Source organism: Hippoglossus stenolepis, chromosome 16 (genome assembly GCF_022539355.2).
Source record: "Hippoglossus stenolepis isolate QCI-W04-F060 chromosome 16, HSTE1.2, whole genome shotgun sequence".
NCBI classification, from domain to species: Eukaryota; Metazoa; Chordata; class Actinopteri; order Pleuronectiformes; family Pleuronectidae; genus Hippoglossus; species Hippoglossus stenolepis.
In genome coordinates this window covers 20,187,386-20,208,413 of record NC_061498.1, presented here as the reverse complement: position 1 = coordinate 20,208,413, position 21,028 = coordinate 20,187,386, and the positions used below count along the sequence as shown (strand labels likewise).

The window sequence follows — 21,028 nt, the reverse complement described above, 5'->3', positions numbered from 1 at the left end:
ATCTTGTGAACTAGATGGAAAAACAAGCCCTGTTTATGTCCCATTTTATTTACAGTTGCTGAACCCAGATTCATGTTAGAATACTAGTGTGTACAGTAGTAAATGTGTGTTGAGCTTTTCACAGATGCAGATAAACTAATGCATGTGTTTATGTTGACAGGAGGCTTGGGTCTAATAGGTGGCTCCATCAGTGGTTTGGGTTGTCTCCATAGACTGTATGGTTGGTGCACACAACCTGTCAAAGGAGGCTGTCTGTAATTTGGGTAGAGTTACTGTCTCCCTGACTATCAAGCTGTGGGCAGTGGCTGTGTCAGTGACATTGTCCTGGTCAAGCTGAGGAAGAAGTAGACATTCTCAGTGCGTCTACCCCGTGTTGACGAATTGTCTGAGTGTTGGATTGCTCACTGGGTTTACACAAATTGTAAATACAAAATGGCCCATAAACTATTTTCTCTATATTTGTATAGATTAATACGCTTCTCTCATCCCTTTCATACTTTTAGGAAGAGGCCTTTACACAGCAGACACTGTAATATGTCATGGTAGGAAAAGCAAAGGCGTAACTGAAAACATAAACGATGACTCTGCTCAAGTGTCCCAGTGAGACATGAGGGTGACAGTCAGCCAGTACAAACAACCAGGACCCTGAAACTGGAGCAGCTAAATGGAACTCAGCCAACATTCATTCAATATTTATACCTGTGTTTTCCTGCTGGGACATGTCAGCTGGCAAAATGAAGCTACAGGTGATTTAAAAAACAAAGTGTATGTGTTGATATGTTTATATGAAAGGATTCCTTCATTGCGTTCTGGAGAAATCGCATTCACAAGGCAAAAATGTGCTTTGTGACAGTTTTGTCAGTGTAGTCATCGATGTCTGCTATGAAGTATTTGTCTGTGGTTCAGCTACTTCTGTTATACTGAAGGACAGATTTACCTTAAACAGCTCCCCCACACTTGACCCACAGGCTGCCAGGCTCCTTTCAGGCATCTCACGTCACATATTAGCATATTGGTCAACAACGAATCGTCAAAAAGCTGAAAACGTCAACGCGTCTGCAGGTGTTCTGTATTGAACGAGATTCTTCACTATGCAAACACAGTGGAGGAACCAGGGGGTCCACAGGGTTTAACCTGGTCTGCTCTAATGGTCAGCATCACTATTGCTGGTGTAATTCTTCACTTAACAGTAGACAAAGTAAGTAGCAAGCTGATAAACACAAGGTAACGATCCATTTGGAGTTGGTAGATACCAAAAACAGAGCTAAAAGAAGAGTAAATCTTAGACTTAAGGTGGGTCCACTTGAAAAGGAAAATGGTTTAGGATTTTTGGACCCCACTGTGTATTCTTCATCATCATCAGACTCTAAACTAACGCTGCCCTGTGTCTTCTGGATGTGTATATAAGTAACTGCTAACAAGTTAAAGATGTCAACATAAATAGGGATAACACTAAACCAGTTTACCTCACTGCACACAACGTAGTGTATGTTACTGTATTCTTTGATGGGCAGAAATGGGAAAAAATTTTGGGATAGTCAGTGTGTTGAAAAAAAAACTGAATGCCTGATGGGATTTCATGCTGACACAGATGTGCGTTGCTGGAGCAATTTTTTATTTGTCCAATAACCTGCACCAAGGCGGTTACATTTTCATTGCCGTTTGTCTCTGTCAGCGGGATTATGCAAAAACTACAGAACACATTTTCTTGAAACTTGGAAGGATTTCATTAACTGTTAAGAGTGGATTTGATTTGAAAAACGAATATCGGCTCTAACCAACAACTTCATATTCTTAAACAGTTTTTTATGTCTGACATTCCCCCAAAGCTGTGTCAGATGATCCGAGAACCATTTCATCAACACAACCTGTGATGTTGCAAACGTGTTGGATTGATTCTAACTGCATGTAAATAAAAAATTACTGTATTATTTCTAACCATTAAACCTAAAGGTTTTATCACCCAATGTTGATCCTGGTTCTCTTTACTCTCCAACAGCAAGACCCATGCTACTTAAGACCTCATTTCCTTTAACCTTTCATCCTGTATTTATTAAAAATCACGTGGTGAAACTGTTTTTTTTTATTACCAATTTACTTTCTCAAAGATCATCTTCCGTTAGAAACTTCAGAGGTTTACGTTTACTTGTGGTTGAAGAACTACAGTCTCTTCCTGTTTCAAGCTACAATCTGGTCTGTGTTGTCCAGTTAAACCAGGCTAATATAAAGCTAACCAGCTCAAATGCTGCAGTTAAGTTTCATCAGGCAACAGCAACTCTCAAGTAGATTCATGATTTGTTGGATGGATCTTCGAAAGTGAGATTTAAGGTTGACATTGTAAACTAAGGAATAACTTTTCTCCTGACAGATCTTGCTGACAGCTAGATGAAAAGACGGGTACCACCAGAAATATGAAGCCTAGCTAGCAAGATTGAAACCTTATGAAGGCGATGTTAAATTAAAAGCATTGAAAAATGATTCACTTCCCCCCCCAACACGTTTTTAAGAACATCGTACAGAAGATTTGGGGAATGAGTCTTACATATCTGACTAATTCAGCTATAGTCTTGGGTTAAAGGGAGAGTTTCACAATTGGGGAAATACTTTGTCGAGAGTAAGACGATTGGACTGATGCCACTTTTATACATATTTTTTTTCCTATGTACATATTGTCCGTACCAACTCAAGGTCAGCACCAGTCTTTTCATCAAGAAAAAAGTACAGATAAAAAGAAAACCATTTGCCAAAAATATTACAGTGTTCATAGCAGATCCAGGACTGTGCAGTCACTGAGCTCATCTTGCACAGCACCAGATGGTGTTCTCATAAGTTGAAGTTCTTATCTGAATAGGCAGTGGTATTTCTCATCCAAAAGGCACATATGGTCAAAGCACTACAGGTAAACCTAAAACCCCAAATAAATAGTTTAACTCATCAGTTGAAGAATGCAACCACATTCATAACCTTAAATGAAAGCAACAACAAATTCCATCAGTCTGAAAGTTACGGAATCTTTGGTGGCTTAGTAACAGATTTGGCCAAAATAATGTCCAAACATTATCCACATAAAATCTAACTTGAAAAATAAAATAAAATGACAGTTGGTAGAGAACTCTCCCAACTTACCTACCAAAAAAATACCACGCTAATAATTTGTCCTGGAAATCCACATCCAATGAAAAAATATTCCTTTACTTTATGTTTTGGTCTACTGATCAGTGTCCATATTTCACCATCAGTGCGGTACAGACAGTCCTGGAGAATAATTGTGAGACTTATCGTTTTGTACCTCTACATGCACACACTAACATGCTTTCCTGAAGTTTTTGCCCCGCAATTACATCGCCAGCAAAGAAAATCGAAGTAGTCTCACACAGATAATGAACATCTGAACTGAAGACTTCTACATGTGACACCTCAGAATCGGTCTGTGCATGTAGAGATAGCTTTAGTCCTGCTCATAGCGGTAGATGAGCCTGTGACTGCTCCTGCAGCTCTGTACTTGGCTGTGGGACAGGCTGAGGGGAGCTGCAGCTTCTCTCCGTCTCTGAGGCGTCCTTCCCGTTGTTCTCTTCAGCTTTCAGTTTCTCTGCCTTGGTCTTGAACCTCAGCCCATGACCTGTTGAGCACAGGTAATTGCATTCAGTATTGATAAGTCTATGCAAACAATAACTGTGCAAATTACTGAGTGTGACCAACTGTCTGACAGGATGTAATTTTACAATGATAGGAAACAGAGAAACTTCATCACGTCTGACAAGGGAGACGATGAAATGTAGTTTCACTCATTATTAAAGGTTCAGAATGTAAGATTTAGTGACATCTAGTGATGAGGTTGATATTACAACCAACTATACACCCTCGCCTCACTCCCCCCTTCGAAGTGAACCTCTGATGGTCTGCAGTGTGTGTTGTGAGTGTGTGTGTCTGTATGTGTGTACTGACTTGGACAGTCTGCCACCTCCTTGTAGGCCTTTTTCTTACAGCAGCCTCGACACAGGTTGAAGACACACTTATTTCCCTGGAGATCAAAATAAAACAATATCAACTGCTGAGGTTGACAGTGAAGCCACAAGACTTCTACTGAGGTAAAGTGACAATATAAAATAACAAATACATAATAAAATCACATATATTCATGCGCAGATGTCATTACAAAGGAACAAGTCGTTGTAAAACAAACTTTATTTGCAAAATTGTAATACTTATTTACATTGACATTATCCTGACATTTCCTTGAGCAAGTGGGGCTATGACAAAAACTGTTCATGTACTAATCCATAACCGCACAACTATTTGTCACCATGAATCAAATGACACACACACACACACTAAACTGACTGCTTACCTTTGGGTTGCCACACTGTTCACATTTGATGTACTTGGCTTGTGGAGAGAAAGAAGAGAACTACTGTCAGACATTGTACCTTTCAAATGAGGACTTGAACATTTTGAGCATCAAGTGGTGGGTGGGACTCACGTTTCTGCTCGGGACTGAAGTTCTTTTTGGGGTTGCGGGATCTCTTTTTCTGCTTGTTTTTGGAGAGTGTGTCAGCGGACCCATCAGAGTCCTCCAGCGCCCTTTTCTGACATACGGTCCTCTTCACCTCTGAACCCTGGCCGTTACCATTGGCAACTGGCTCCTTTGGCCTATAAGGTTTAGTCAACATTAAGTTTACGATGAAAAAAAATATTATTTAGTATCTGTCAGTACAGAACCTGGTGTAGTGATGTGTGATATATTTATGAAAGTCTTTCAGAGAACAGATTATATATAGACCGATGTGAGCAGCGGTGATAACTCACACTGGTCTAACGTATGGCTGGCAGATCCAGTGGGGGAAGGGCAGGCTGCCCTCCTTCTCTTCCACATCCTTTCCTTTGGCTATCTCCTCCTATGCATGCAGTTATTGGCATAGAAAAATCATCAATCATGCTTCATCCAGTTACAATTCCAGTCTGTTTGGATAAGTCTCAAAGAGCTCTGTGTCACAACCTGGATCTGGAGTCAGACTATTCCTGAAACTATTTTCCTTGCGGTTACCTGACAGCGCAGCCTCAGCTTTTTGCTGACATCGGCCAAACTTTCGAGGTTCTTCACCTTGGCCAACTCCTCCCTCAGGTCCTGGTGTATCTGTAGCCTACACACAGACACACACACACACACACACACGGAGCGGCAAATCAGCACATGCAGACAGGTTCAAAAGGTTCAGCCATTTTTCCAGGTATATATTGTATGATCTGAGCAACTAGACACTGACTGTTACAGCAATATTCCAACTGTTAACCTTACTCTTAATACATTGTTCATGAGTTGATAATAAAATATTCCATTTATATCCCTGTTTACATGTAACAGAGCATAGTCAGATTAGAACTCATGTCAACATTATGTTTACACTCAAACACAGGTCATGCATTGTCAGGCAGTTGGTAACTGCCGTATGTCGATATTGCTATATATATATATATATATATATATATATATATATATATATATATGTGGGGAGATTGGAGAAGTAAAGTAGTTGTGTATAAGAGTATGTGTTGCCCTCAGATTTCTCAGAGCTTTGGTATTTATTTTTATCTTCTCTTAAAAACAGCTGGTTGAACTATATTCAGCCTAATAAATGATACACATCTGTACACAGATACACACACAGACGGGAGCAGACAGACATACGTGTGGTGCCACAGCTTGAAGAGGTGGGCTCGTACATAGGACAGAGTGCAGGGAGGATACTGCTTTACCAGCTCCAGATACTCCTCAGCCATCTCCCACACAGGGGGGCTGCTGCCCTCAAATAGTGCAGGGTTATGGAGGTTCCCCTCTAAATACAAAAAAAGGGGAGAATCTAGTTTCAAACCAAACGACACCATATCATCTATTAACACCAATAAATTAAAGAAAAAAGTACGTAATGAACAAAAACTTGCAACACACATGTATCTCTAACCTGCGCTCATAACACCCTGAACCCCCGTCTCCTGAATGCAGTGCTCCACATCACTCAGGTGCTGAATGTTTCCGTTAGCAAACACTGGAATATTAACTGCCTTCCTATAAGCAAAAGCACACCAAACAATGGATATTACACAATACAGGAAACGCTCAGCATTGCAAGTCTCGCTGTCACTTTTTCCTAAAATCAAGTTCTGACGTGCAGTTTGTTCCAATGTTTTCAAATATCCGCCCCCACGGGCTTGAAGACTCCGCTGCTTTGTACAAAGTTTATAACCAGTCTTAATTTTGTTAAGTACTTTGCCATCGACAAAATACTTCAACACAAGCCTCTCAGATACTTTGGTGTCGTGATTGTCTGCTCAGGACGGCTTTCGAATAAAAAAGGGACAGCCACGAGTCATTTGATTTTGTTTTAAAATCTAAAATATTAGATTATGAGGCACTCAATTATGTTAAAGTGGGCATTGTAAAACATTCAAATATGACACAGTGCACTGAGGAATTAAAACAAAAAGGTGGTAGCTCACCGCACTGCCTTGATGTGCTCCCAGCTAGCGATACCAGTCATGGCTCCTTTCTGGTCTTTGGTTCTGCCATGTACTGTGAGCAGCTGAGAAAGAAATGGAAGAGGAAGAAGCCAAATTTAGGGACGTATAATACTTTTCTCAATTTTCCTGAAACTGCATATAAGGTATACAACATAAAGCCCAGATCCACAGACAGAACTGATTTCATCATCCTAATTTGTTTTAATAATAATATTTTATTGATTTTTCCCAGGTCATTCATGTTATGAATAAACAAGAGTTTATAGAAACTGGGGGTAAACAACAATAAAGAAAGTAATATAAGGAAGGAGGGCGTGAAAGAATACGGTTGAATAGGGGCTGTATGAGCTGAGCTGGTAAAAGAGTGGACAGGCAGTGGACTCATGTTAACATGATCACTATAATCATACCTGACATCCAGCTTTCTCCAGCATCTGGGCGTAGGACACTGTCTTTTCCAGCTCATTGAACACACGGATCTTACATGTGATGGGCACCGAGAGCTTTTCATTGGCTAACCTGACTGTAAAACAAGAGTGGCATTTTAGTTAGAGAGGTTGAAAGTGCTGGGATTTGTGAAAAAAAAAAGAAAAAAAAGGAAGATGCGCTGAAGTTGATGATGTGTGATTTGCAGGTTCTAGATAAGCATGCTTCTGAAATGTCTGTTGTGCTAATAAGTTCACTGAACCCAAAACTGACAAAGACTTACTCATTTTCTCCAACAGCTCCCATTCATCTTGCAAGAAGACTCCATAGTGCCCTTACAAACAAGTGTCAGAACAAGTTAGTCTTCATTTCACTATGTCGTCTACAGGGTGTGTTTCTATAGAAACTTGTGTACCTCTCTTTGCTATCATCTGAGGACAGCCCAGGTTGAGGTCGATGGCGTCGCAATAGTCCTGGGCCATTAGGGCCGCCGCAATGAACACTTCAGGATCGTTGGCACAAAACTGACACACAGGGAATACAACACTGATTTACATCTAACATTACATAAGTGTGTCTAATTTCACATGAGTCTCATGACAGAATTATTGCTGTGAGATTTCCACCAGCTCGCCAATCTGCCATCATCAACAACTGTCTAACAACTGTGTCCTCACCTGAGTGATGAGAGGTCTGTCCTCCTTGCAAACCTCACTGTAGAGATTCTCTCGCCTGTAGTTGGTGTCACGCACAAACACCTGAGCGTGCAGCATGGGGGTGTAGCAGAGCTGGGCACCATGACGGCGGCTCAGCAGGCGCCAGGCCAGCTCGCTCTGGTCCACCATGGGTGCCACCACAAAGCGTGCTTCTTTCAGGGTCTTACTCCAGAACTCAAAGCCCTGGAGTTTGGCCATCACAGCTGACGTCACTACACAAGAGACCACAAGACTTCATCAAAGAACATGCTAAATAGGTGGTTTCCTTCATGGCAACACAACAAACTCCGGACAGAAAAAGTACTTCATGAAAACAAGTATGAAAGATACACATGTTGTTGAAGCACCAGTTTCAACAAGCTAAATTGAAGACTTTTAAAGGATTATAATAATAACAATTTTAGAGCCAAGTCAAGGACGGCAGATATGAAAGACTAAGGAAATCCCAGAATTACTTACAATTCCCCATAACTGAAGATAAGGTGAAGTAGCAGAGTAGAGAATAACCCTCGAAACTACATATTACCTTATTAACTACAGACAGGGACACTAGGTATCTATTGTCTTTCCCACAACGTTGCTCATTTACTATGATTAATGTGGTGATTAATCATGACATCACTAACTGAGGAGGCAGTTAGTGATCAGTGAATGTTCCGAACATGTAAAACACCAATGCACCACTTTGTTGATGGATGTCAAGTGGCCACTAGGTTCAAATTCTATTCATTTGTAGATTACAGACAAGTGATGGACCAACATAGAGCAACGTCAAAGAGCAACAATATATTTAAGTGATGTGAAGTAGCTCAGGCTGACGGTCACATTAGGGGGGGGGGCGGCTCCGTGTTTCTGTCTCCTGTGGACCACAGTGGTTTTATTAGCATTTAACCGGTTAGCTGTGTCTGTGCATGTAGCTAGCTAGCAGAGGACGTGTAGCACGTGACGCAGCACCGCAGTATACACGGCATGTTAGACAGAGGCTGTATGACATCTATAACATGTATGACATGTATCACATGGATGACATCAGCTTTACTCATGCACTGACAGAGTTTCTCTCTCACACACACACACACACACCCCCACACACTCACACTCACATACTGGTGTATCACCTGTATCACTGTGAGATCTGGATCCACACGTCCCGAATGTGCCGCACGCGTGCTGGATCAACGGGCGCGTTCGCGTTGAGTGCGTGCGTGATGAGAGCTGTCCCAATGTTCAATTCATCAAGGCCACGCGCGGCCTCGAGGGGACTTCCTGTGGGTCCTCCTGAGTGCACACTTCTCCACACCGCACTCTGTAAATTACCCACGATCTGTACTGGTATCCTTCTTCCTCTTCTGTTGGAATGTGCGACTAGATGAAGCAAAGACGTGTTGCTGCCACCCACAGGTCATTTATAGAACTTCATGTAATCCTTATGGAGAGTCCAGTACGATTTCATTACTGTACAGTGTTTGTTATTTCACACAATACAAGAGTATTGATTTCAATACATTTTTGTTTATAAGTTTGTGCGTATAAATGTTGATATCTTTTTTGTTGTTGGTATTTTTATTTATTTGTAAGCCAGTCTGTTTTCTGATGCTTGACCTTTATCTTTGAGTTCAATCTCTATTTTCATGTTGCAAAGTAAAATGTCATTGTACAGTGCAACACCTGTTTTTACAATGTATATAACAGTAAAGAATTGTCAATGTTAAGTAAAGATCTCCGCTTCCTCCCACTATCCCTGATATGATGGTTAGCAGACCGTGTTATGATCTTCTATAATATCCTGTTTGGCAGCTCATAGAAAAATAACACTGCACTGCACATTCTGACAATATCTGTTATGGCTGCCAGTATCAGTACCATTAAGAAGAGTTAAAAAAATACATTGAAATTAGTTACAAGGTTATACATTCATAAATATGTCTCAGAGGATGCTCCACCCCTCGCAGATTTGAATTGACAACATTATACACACGGTCATTTGACCCTCTGTTAATATAAAATGTTGATTAGTGCAGCTTTAACATACACAATATTAAATAATAATACTTATGATATGATACCAGATATGATATTGGGGCAACCTATAAAAAACTGATGCATTGTTAGTATGATCAAAGCCAAATTCAGTTATTTTACCACCACTGCCAGAACCATTGCCATAAATATGTAATTACACTGTATAGTTTCTATGAAAAACAAACCAGTTTTTTAAACAAACATAAACTTCCTTTAATATTATTTTACCAAAACACAAACATTTAGTACAGACAATACGAAGCATGAAGGCAAAGTAGACAAGGAGAGATGCTTCATTAAGGTCACTAGGAACAGTTTAGGCCCTTTCAAAACGTACCTGTTGGTGCATGGAATTGTGACACAACAACAGCCTGACAGGTGTAAACTCACAAAATGATGTTATGTCACTGATGATGTCACCCTATCCCTAACAAACTAGTATAAAATAAGGTCTCGACAACCGTTCTTCCCAAAAAAAAAAGTTGACGCTGTTCATCCTTTGGTCCTCAGCAGCACACAAGATGGACAACAACATTTAACCAGTCACACACACATACACTTTCCAAATTCTGACACGTGCGTCCCCTGACTGCATAATACACATGCCTACTACATCAAGCATGGCTTTGCCATAGTAAATTAAATATGGTGATGAAGACCATTACAAAGTTGTGGATGACATTTGAACACTGCTCGTAATCCAAGGAGAAATCATCCCAGCCTTCCCTGCTCTTTTCTCAGTCACCTAATTCCCCCCATTGAGCTTTCATCCGTTTCTCTGAGTCGAGAGTTTGAGGCCTGTTGGCCTCCGAGCTGAGACACATTTGTTTTTGAACAACATGGAACTCTATGTTACAGAGGGATAAGATTACAGCATCTTGTCCCTTTGTACAAATCAAACCCTTAAGGCAATAACTGTTAAGACCAAGTCACACCAGCATATTTCCTGCTAAATATTCAGCAAGGAAAACTATGTCAATAAAACTGGCAGAGTGAACTGATGATTTGAATGTTGTATGTCAAGTTAACTGTTGGTGAACTCTGTCAATGAGTTTGGCCAAAAGCTGTGCAGGGACCTGGAAGAAACTATCACAGGTATATGGAACAGGAGACAATAGTTTCCTGATGGGGAAAATTCTTGTAAAAGTCGGAACAACTCCATAAGTCGGCCAACATCTTAGTATACGACTTGAGTTTGTGACATCATATATATGCAAAAAAATGTTGGAAACTTTTGATTTATGGACAAATTCATGTATAACATTTAATACCCTCCGCCAATTAGGTTGTTTTCATTGCTGTCTTTCAGCAGGATTCAATACATCGTCTTTGTAGTGTCCATGTTGTTTCCATATTACGACTTAAAAGCATATGAACAAACAGAAGTTGGAAAAACAAGCTGCTTGTAGTCACAATGTCACCAAGGTTTTAGCACCAAAGGTTTTCTGTGAAGATGCATGGATGAGCTCAACACTGCCACTTTTTGATGTGACCAGGCCTTTGGTAAGAAACATTAATGGTTTTGCTTTGGTAAGGACAATTCATCATACAATTATTGCACCAAATATATCTAAAAGCTTGTTTCCATCTGGCCCCTCCATGGCATTCGCTGACACACTAAGAATACAGAATATTGCCAACCTTTATTTGCTGGTGGCTACATCATAATAAAACTGTGGACCCATTAAATAAACTATATATACACAAGGCAGTGATATCACTCAGTTTTTCTATTGTCTAGTATAAACCACCAGACCTCAAAACATCTAGTGATAAACGTTCGCATACAGCAACTCTTACATTTCCAGTGGCAGTGATACCGATTACACCACTGCAAACAACAAACATCAACACATGAACACAGTATGACAGGAAAGCTCGTGGGAACACTTCAAAATTCACTTCATCCTCCTGTTGGAATATTTTGAAAAAACAAAAGAAAACAAAAAAGTGCCTGCAAGTATATTCTGTCCAACAAACTCTATCCCTGCTCACAGGCATGTTTCAGGATTGATGACAGTGTCACCATTATGGTGTGGCTCTTTCAGGAACTTTTCCACTTCCTGTGAGTCAACTGTTACACTGCCGGGCCCGACCTCCTCTAATTTCTCCTCCTCTTCCTCCTCCTCTTCCTTTAATTCCCTTTCCACCTTCTTCATAGTCTCCATCTCCCGTTCCTCTCTTGCTCCTTTCTCCTCTTCATCGTTGAACTCTGTCTTGGCATCACCCGTCACTGTGACGTCCTCCAGGCTGTGTACTGGTGCTGAAGACTTATTCTTTCCAATACAGAAGTAGGTACAAGTAGCCAGAACAACAGCTGAGAGGACCACCTCACTTCCTGCCAGCAGGAAGATATACATGTAGTTCTTGGTAGCATCAAGAAGGCGGCCTGAGGAAGAGGAGAGAAACACGAGGAAACTCATGAGAGGAGAAAATGGGAGAACCACACAGACAGTCAAGAAATAGTGATTCCTTTTTAGATGCTGTAACGTTTATTTAAATACATTTAAAAACTCCTTCTGTCCTCGTTAACATGTTGCCATACTTAAGGAAACAGATGACGACTGCAATACATTTTCTTCTACAACCTTTCTCCTGGAAATGAAGTTTATAGATAGTGAAACTGTTTTCCCTGTCATGTTGTGGTGAAAAACATAATCGTTAGCTGGATTTCTTTCCGAGACATTTATTGAATGAGTGAAACACTATGAATTGGACTCAGCAGGAGTTAGTCAGGGAGGATGGTGGACATAAGACATGCAGTTACTGTGTTATATGTGTTAGGCTTTCATTGGATTGAGTAAACCAATGGAACAAAGGACAATGTTTTAGCTTATAAACTAAGCTTATCGTCAATCGCCATACTGCAATATACACTAAAGAGCATGCACAATGTCATGGTAACACGGTCATCCTTTTTCTATTGATTAATTGACAAGAAGAAAACGGCAACTCAAAAAAGTGGGAGTGCTGCAGAGTAAGGTTTATGACCTATACTGCAGCCAGCTACCGGGGGACGATTGAGATGCTTTGAGTTCATTTTTGGGGAGCAGTCATCCATCTTTATATACATACAGTACATACTATATAGTCAGATTTACATTTAGCCTCAGCTTACCCTCAAGTTCGGTCCTGTATTGTAGATTATAAAGCCAAAACACCTGATGACACTGCATTGCACAACTGAAGTTATGTCCCTAACATCCGCTGGTGCCCACTAACACCTGCTAACAACTAGTAACTTAATTTGTGCGGAAGACCTTCAAACACATCAGGGATATTCACCATCTTGTCCTTTGTTCTAAACATAATTTATATACAATCTATGATGTGTGCATGTTATAGTTTTGGTGCTTACTGACCTGCACCAGGTGGCCCCACCAGCACGGCAACAGCCTCCATGAGCAGCACCAGGCCAATGGCACTGGAGAACTTCTCAGTACCAACTATCGCCATGAGGACTTCAAACTGCAGGGCCCCCACCATGCCATAGGAAAGGCCAAAAAAGATGCAGAAGACCACCAGAGATCTATAGTCCTTGGCCTGGAAACAAACGTGAAATTGTTAATGACGAGTAAATGTGTTTAAAATTTACATCAGTGGGCAAAACATTTTCCTTCCAGCTCGTGAAGAACCATACCTGTGACCCAATCAGGTCAGTGACTCCATTGAAAAGCATCGCAAAGCTGAAGAGGTAGACGCAGCGAGGCCGAACCCACTTCAGTCCCGCAATCACTCCACATGTGGGCCGAGCAAAAATGTCAATGAAGCCCAGGATAGAGAGCAGCAGAGCTGATTTGGTGTCCTCATTCCCCATCTCCTTAGCATAACTCACAATAAACACTGGAGGTACAAACAGCCCCAGCACCATGATGGATGCCGCTACAGTGTAGATGACAAAACCAGAGTCTTTGAAGACAGAGAAATCCAGTAGTTTGGCTTTGGGCTTCTTCTTCTCTACACCCTCTGCTCCCTCCTCCTGGTCCTGCGCCTTGCCGTTGACCTTGAGGCTCTTGGGGCCGACCAGAGGCTTCATCAGGGCCGCACACACACAGCAATTGAGTAGAATGCCACCCAGGATGAGGAAGCCCCCCCTCCATCCATACTTATACTGGAGGACCTGGCCCAGTGGTGACAGGCAGCAAAGCGCCACAGGGCTTCCTGCTGCTGACAGTCCATTGGCCAGAGGACGCTTCTCACTGAAGTAGCGGTTCAGCATGATCAAAGATGGCTGGAAGTTCAGGGCTAAACCCAGACCTGCAGCAGAGGAGAAAAGAACGTTTTACAATGCAATGTTTTGTTTTCAGAAGTTTGTATTGTACTTTACATTTTCATTTTCACTTATAATACACTTGATGTTTTTATTTATTTTCACTTATATTTTTTAGACTTAATACTCTATTGTTTTATTATACTGCATTATACTGCATTATACTACTACTATTGTTTATAGAGTTATCTTATCTGTAATCTTGCAGCAAGCTGACACAAGAACTTTCTTCTTTCTTAGTCTCTTATCTTATTATTTATAATCATATCTTATTAATATCATTATTATTATTATTATTATTATTATTATTATTATTAGTAGTAGTAGTAGTAGTAGTATTAGAAGTAGTATGAAAATCATTACTACTATCATTAACTCGTTCTGCTATCATGGTTGCTGTTCTCATCAATAATATGATTAAATCTGTATAATTTTTGACCATCCTCACACATTACTGTATATGCCACTGTTAGCATTTGTATATTGTTTCAGTCTACATTAAAATCTTCTGCATAAGACATCTGCTGCTTCCTGAGTTCTCCTTTCACCAGCTTCCAAAAAAATTCCAAATCAAGCATCACTGTCATTCTTTTCATTATAACAACCAGTCTCACACAGCTTAAATACAACGGTTACTGAACTGTTCCTGGTCTCTCTCTTCCCTCCCCTCTCAACAGGTGCAGAGGATTGAGGGAACTGTTGGGTTTCTCTATAAAATTGTAAGGTCCCAACTTTACGATGTAAAGCGCCTTGAGATAATGTATGTTGTGGTTTGGCGCTATACAAAGATAATTGAATTGAACTGAACTGCGACGGTCATACCTGTAATAACCCCTGTAGAGAGGTAGATGTGGATGATGCTGGTGGAGAAGGAAGCGAGGATCATTCCCAGAGAGGCAAAGATGCCCCCCACCATCATCACTGGCCGACAGCCGAAGCGGTTCACCAGCACACTGCATAGAGGACCTGGACAAAGTGTAATGACATTAGTCATGAGTGTGATATTCTTATCTGACTGCATCTGATTGAGAACAAGAACTAAGATGTCGTCATCAAACACTTATGACAAAGAAATATAATTGAGGCCTGATATTTTGCAGTTTAAACGTAACTTTTATTACACTACAAATAACTAGTTAAAAGAAGACATAAGTACAACCAAATGTATTGAACTTCAATTAAGAAAATGTTGACCATAATGCACATATATTTCTACATTGTTTATTATTTCAAATAAAAGTTCTGATGATGGCACTTACTGGAAAACATAAACATTGAAACCAATATGTCTGTGAAAGATTTTTGTTAAAACCAGTTGGGCTTCACTACTGTCCATTTATTTCAATTTAAAATGTGTTCTAAAATTACAAGATATAACATATACAAGATTAGCTAACCAGCTCCAAACTCATTTTTACTATCTTTTTGAAACATTTATTTGACATGACCTTTTAGTTTGGTCCTTACATGGAGGAGACAGGGTTTCATGACTTATACTGCAGCCAGACACTAGGGGGCAATCGAGAAGTTTGAGCTTCACTTTTGAGGAGTTGTCATGTTGTCAATGTTGAGGAATTTTTGACCATCCTCACACATTACTGTATATGCCACTATATATTATGTATATAATGTATATTACATTATATCTGTACAGGAGAATAGTGTCTGTCTAATTCCACAGATACTCCATTCTCTCTTTTAGCAGTATCAAAGGTCAGGTTATAGATAAAGGGCCAACCAACAGCACATTGTAGTGTCTACGCTGAGGGACTTTCATATCTAACTCAGATGCCCCAGACAGAGAGGCACCAACTTCAACTCTCACCAAATTTGCGTATTTCACCAGTGGCAAGACATAAGGACACAATTTGATTTAGGAATGCATATTTAGACTTAGCTATCCAATAGGATGCAAACACCTACATGTAACATAGAGAGTGACAGCAATTGTAACCATTCATGGATGTGCTGTTAGAATGGGTGACACAAGTAGAGGAAGATATATGGGGATGCTGTGGGAGACATCTTCAGACTTGGGGGTGACAATTGCTCATGTTACTCTGTTAGCGTTTGTATATTGTTCCACCCTCTGGTCTCCTTGATGCATCAAGTCTACATTAAAATCTTCGTAAGACATCAGCTGCTGCCTGAGTTCTCCTTTCACCAGCTTCCAGAAAACTTCCATAACAGTCAATACTTTTATACAGTCTCTGATGTTGTTTACATGACCTTTATATTAAATACATTAGCTACTCCCAATTAGACAGTAGTTCAACAAATGAGGTGTTAATTGAGGGTTAACATTGAAAATATGCAGTTTCTGCTACTTTGTCCACCTGTAGTATGTGTACATTGTATTGTACATCAGCAGCCTACCTGTGCCATAGAGCATAGCCAGCAGTATCGAGGAGATCCAGGCAGTGTCGCTGTATCCCACCCCAAACTCCCGGGTCAGCTCTTTGAAAAAGACACTGACCGCCTTTGGAAAAGCGTAGGAGAAGCCAGTGATGACAAAACAGCCGGTCAGCACCGCCCAGCCCCACCCTCCATCTGGAGCCTTCACTCCTCCTGCACCCACGTCCAACGCTACGCCTCCCATGATGTCTTAGGGCTGTGTCTTAATCGAGGCAGTTAGAGAAGCTAAGGAAAAAAGAAAATGACATAAGCAGTTGGTTTGAATTTCTCTGTAAATCAATCTGATTAAGTTCTGCATTATATTACACAACTGTTCACAGACTGAATGTATTCATCCAAACTGGATTTGCATAGAATTTTACATTATTGACATTTTTAAACAACCTGTTAAACAATAATGACTTTATGATATTGGCAGACATGTGGGCAGTTGGGTGGAAAGTTTTTGTTAGTCGTGCATTTGTTCTGCATGTGCAGTTTCTAACTTTCTGTTAAGATAAAAAGGGAAACACAATAAGAAGTTGTTCAGTTTTTTTCTCACACCTTGTAATTAGCTAACGTTTCACTCACACAGAAAAATGTTTTGCGATTTTTGTTCAGTTGTCTCTTAGCACAAGTTGCTTTCATATTATGTAGTGTGATTATTCCTGTGTTAACAATTTGCTAAGTCAACAAACCAATCAACTGTAAGACACCACAAAAACAGCCACTCTATATTCAGTTTTTTCAAAGTACAAAACCGTAAATTATGGTGACGGTAAAAATATCACTGTTACAGAAAAATAATGAACAACCTGCTGCCAGTTAAACTTATAACAGTGGGGTTATTGTTTTGGCTCCAGCAGACAATGATCAAATATAATCTTTAATGTTCTTTCAGGGTGTTTACATCCTGACTTACTGGACATGGAATGGTCTTTCAGAATAATGGAGAGGGACAATGATCCTAAAAACACCAGGCAACCAAGGAGTTGTTGAAGCAACAGCAGAATGATCTCGACTTATCAGCACGGACATCTGACCTCAGTGGAACTGACAGTAAACAAGCAGGAAGTGAACACTGGCACAGAACAAGCTTGAGTGAGCATCAGTCACCAGAGAAGACAGCGAGCGTCTGCCTGTGGATCACATGCTTCGTTGATTGCAAACCAATTCGATATAATTGCTTTAAAAATAACGTGTTACTTTATTAGCTTTGAAAGACCATGTTGTTATTGAGGCAATAACACTTGGCTATTCTCTAATAAAGACTGTTTACAATATGAACATGAAAATCTAATAATTTGAATTGAAAACTGGGAAATGAATGGATGAATGAATAAATGAATGAACGAACTAGCAGTAGGTCAGTTCCGTTACTGTCAGTAGAAGCAGGTAAGATAAGGCCCACTAGCGTTAACAACTTTGTCCATCCTTCCACAACTTGCAGAAGACAAACAGACAGTTTTAAAAGTGAGTTTTAGAAAGAATTAATTGTTTCAGACTTACCAGAAAAATCAATGTCTGTCACAATTCGCAGTTGTTTTTTGAGTACCCTTAAATTCAAATTATCAAACCGGTAATTTCAAATTATCTAACCATTATTGTTGAGGAATCAGCCACTAAATATGATGTATCGTGTATATCCCCTATATCTGTATAGGAGAATAGTGCCTGTCTATTTCCACAGATACTCCATTCTCTCTTCTCTCTCTTAGCAGTATCAAAGGTCAGGTTATAGATAAAGGCCAAAACAACAGCACATTGTAGTGTCTATGCTGAGAGACTTTCATATCTAACTCAGATGGGCCAGACAGAGAGGCACCAACTTCAACTCTCACCAACTTCAACTCTTTTGCATATTGTATCAGTGGCAAGACATAAGGACACGATGTGATTTAGGAATGTATATTTAGACTTAACTATCCAGAAGGAGGCGAACACCTACATGTAACATAGAGAGTGACAGCAATTCTTTTCATTCATGGATGTGCTCTTAGAATGGGTGACAGAAGTAGAGGAAGATATATGGGGATGCTGGGGGAGACATCTTCAGACTTGGAGGTGACAATTGCTCATGTTACTCTGTTAGCGTTTGTATATTGTTCCACCCTCTGGTCTCCTTGATGCATCAAGTCTACATTAAAATCTTCTGCATAAAACATCAGCTGCTGCCTGAGTTCTCCTTTCACCAGCTTCCTCAAAACTTCCATTACAATTATTGGTAGTTTACAGTCGATGCGTATGATTGGTTGTCTACAGTTGAACTCTAGGATCTGTTTTGGAAAATATAGTCACTTTTCACTACAAATTTGAGGTTTAGAAAAGAGTGAACACCTCTTACAGTTTGTCAAAGTTTTTTGGGCATAAAATTGGTCCAAAATGTGAATATTACTTATTTAAAACCCCCAGTCTGTATCAGTTAAACCCAAATACTGATTTGTTTTCCCTCTTCACCTCCAGTCAGTTTGTATTTACAAGGCTACCCAGAACAAGTCTGTTTTTCTGATACGCCGCATCCTCGCCCTGCACTGTTGCTGGCCTCCATGATATATAGATCCACTCTGGGTCTCTGGAGAGGGATGTGGCTTTTACCACCTAAACCACACATAAGCACCTTGGCTCAGAACCTCCCCACAGGTTCATTAAGTGCGTACACCAGATGTGAGTGTGGTGATCAGGGTGTTTTATTGTTTGGTACATTTTAAACCTTGTTTGGACAGCGAGGAAGGCGCTCATGGCTCCATCAGCTAATTAACAGTCTCTTAAAGGAGCTGAAGGAAGATTGCAGGCTGGAGTCAGGCCTAAACCAGACGGCAATCCAGTGTCTCCAGGTAAGACGGCAATTTCAAGACTGGCGAGAAAGGTGACATGAGCAGCCTGACTATGAATCACCAGGCCCAGTGTATTTCAGTCCGCCTCTGGGGCAATATGCTGCATTATTACACAGTCATAAAAAGCTGAGTCCGCTGTTGGAAGTATTGCTTGGACTAAAATATATTCTTTCATAAACACGACCTCTGAGTCTCCTTGGACGGCAGATAAAGTGTTGACGGTACACCTGTGTGATAAGATAAGATAAGATAAGATAAGATAAGAGATAAGATAAACTTTATTCATGCCATGCTGGGGAAATTCACTCATTGCAGCATCTGATAGTCAGAATGAGGTAGAGGCCTACATTTGTATATATAAATATATATAAATTCCCCTGCTGTTTTGTTGGAAACAGCTCAGATGGTGATTTTGCTATAGCAGCGATCCTTCAATGTCTGAACAGCACAATGTGACAATTTAACGTCTTTTAAAACTTAAATAGTGAGGTAGAGATGGCAAATACAGTAAATGTCGTTCAAGGGCGGATGTTTCATCTTACTGTTGGGGGCGATAAACAGATACATTTCCCAAGAGCAATTCCTGGAGGAGACACCAAAGGGGAATACTAGACATACTATATATATATATATAACATATACATATAAGGGTCCTTATGATCTTTGCTACCTGGATCTGATCCTTGTGATTATACCTCTCATATAAAATTGTTTTTAACTTGTATTCTTCTCTTTAAACTACTTTAAGTATATTGAAAATCCTTCTAGTTCTAAATTCAAAATCAAAATAACAGGTTTTGAAACGTTGAGACTAAAACTAACAGCAACTTGTTGCAGGTGGCGTGACGTCACGTTGCGTCATCTGAACATCGTATGTAACAACTCTGTCACGACCCTCACGGCTGGTTACGTGCGGGAAAACGTGCGTTAAAACGGCCCAAGTCACGCGATGTGGCGGATGCGACCGGCCTCAGATCTATTATATAAACAATGTGTATTAAAAACGAGCCTGTTCGTGTGGGACAGTCGCCGGCACCCCCCCGGCTGCTGTTCAGCCCCAGATGTGTATGAGACGCTGGATGTGATGAGGTGAGAGCTGCGGCGGCTCGGACTCACCTGGAGATGCTGCGGACACAGGAGCGACTCTCTGCTTCTTCAGACTCAGCACCGGGGCCGCGTTCCAACCCGCACGTCTGCATCGGCACAGAGCCGCCTCCTCCTGCTGGGTCCTAGTGCCCCCTCCATCCTCTCTCTCACAGACACACACACACACACACACACGCGCACACTTACACACACAGGGCTTTTCTATTTCTGGCCTTTTGTGTCATTAACAGTAAAGTGTAGACTGGAGACTGGTAGCCACCCTTTTATGCCTTATTAGGATTTTTCCTCTTCCAACAAGATTGATGTCACCATGTACCGACAGATGTTGGGGGAGCATCTTTGATGAAAGATGAAAGAGCAGTGCCCTTTGCTAAAGTGCATCATCACATAACAACCAAAAAGGAAACTGTTTGAAATGTATTCATCTTTATGTTCTATTTCTTTTTTTTTACTATTTGAATTGTATTGGTTTTTTTAACAAATAGTTAGATAGTTTTTCTGGTCTTCACTCTTCACCATATTACACAGTCCTACCACCGGTATTCACCAAGTATTGGCTTAATATTACATTCGATCAGTGTGACTTTCGATCTGCTGAACCTCAGTTTCTCTGCCTGTACTCAGGTTTGAACCTGAGTACCTGCCTACTTCCTGCTTCCTGCCTGTCTACCTACTTCCTGCTTCCTGCCTGTCTGTCTGTCTGTCTGTCTGTCTGTCTGTCTGCTACACCCGCTGTGTGGTTG

At 40.7% G+C, this 21,028-nt stretch overlaps 2 protein-coding genes across 2 annotated transcripts; both read right to left on the bottom strand.

The window, feature by feature from the left end:
* Window positions 1–1,570: 1,570 nt before the first annotated feature.
* dus1l (dihydrouridine synthase 1-like (S. cerevisiae)) lies at window positions 1,571–9,004 on the bottom strand. The gene is made up of 14 exons (XM_035181403.2): window positions 8,777–9,004; window positions 7,620–7,870; window positions 7,358–7,466; window positions 7,226–7,276; window positions 6,927–7,039; window positions 6,496–6,578; window positions 5,961–6,064; window positions 5,687–5,834; window positions 5,045–5,141; window positions 4,807–4,895; window positions 4,481–4,650; window positions 4,349–4,386; window positions 3,946–4,021; window positions 1,571–3,619 (listed from the first exon to the last, which is right to left on the bottom strand). The coding sequence occupies exons 2-14, from the start codon at window positions 7,854–7,856 to the stop codon at window positions 3,459–3,461; spliced, it is 1,476 nt and encodes a 491-aa protein (XP_035037294.1). The 5' UTR covers window positions 7,857–7,870; window positions 8,777–9,004; the 3' UTR covers window positions 1,571–3,458.
* An 864-nt stretch (window positions 9,005–9,868) lies between these two features.
* On the bottom strand, window positions 9,869–20,421 carry slc16a3a (solute carrier family 16 member 3a). Its single transcript, XM_035181895.1, has 6 exons — window positions 20,295–20,421; window positions 16,327–16,590; window positions 14,773–14,916; window positions 13,321–13,937; window positions 13,043–13,223; window positions 9,869–12,069 (listed from the first exon to the last, which is right to left on the bottom strand). Exons 2-6 carry the CDS (start codon window positions 16,547–16,549, stop codon window positions 11,672–11,674), a joined length of 1,563 nt encoding a protein of 520 aa, XP_035037786.1. The 5' UTR covers window positions 16,550–16,590; window positions 20,295–20,421; the 3' UTR covers window positions 9,869–11,671.
* Window positions 20,422–21,028: the final 607 nt, after the last annotated feature.

Excerpts from the sequence above, each read along its gene's own strand:
- dus1l (XM_035181403.2), bottom strand. The coding sequence starts at position 7,856 with ATGGCCAAACTCCAGGGCTTTGAGTTCTGGAGTAAGACCCTGAAAGAA. Across the intron at positions 5,835-5,960 it reads TCAGGGTGTTATGAGCGCAG|AGGGGAACCTCCATAACCCT; the intron begins GTTAGAGATACA and ends TTTTGTATTTAG. Across the intron at positions 5,142-5,686 it reads TTCAAGCTGTGGCACCACAC|GCTACAGATACACCAGGACC; the intron begins GTATGTCTGTCT and ends GTCTGTGTGTAG.
- slc16a3a (XM_035181895.1), bottom strand. The coding sequence starts at position 16,549 with ATGGGAGGCGTAGCGTTGGACGTGGGTGCAGGAGGAGTGAAGGCTCCA. Across the intron at positions 14,917-16,326 it reads GGCTATGCTCTATGGCACAG|GTCCTCTATGCAGTGTGCTG; the intron begins GTAGGCTGCTGA and ends CACTTTGTCCAG. Across the intron at positions 12,070-13,042 it reads GGTGGGGCCACCTGGTGCAG|GCCGCCTTCTTGATGCTACC; the intron begins GTCAGTAAGCAC and ends CCTCTTCCTCAG.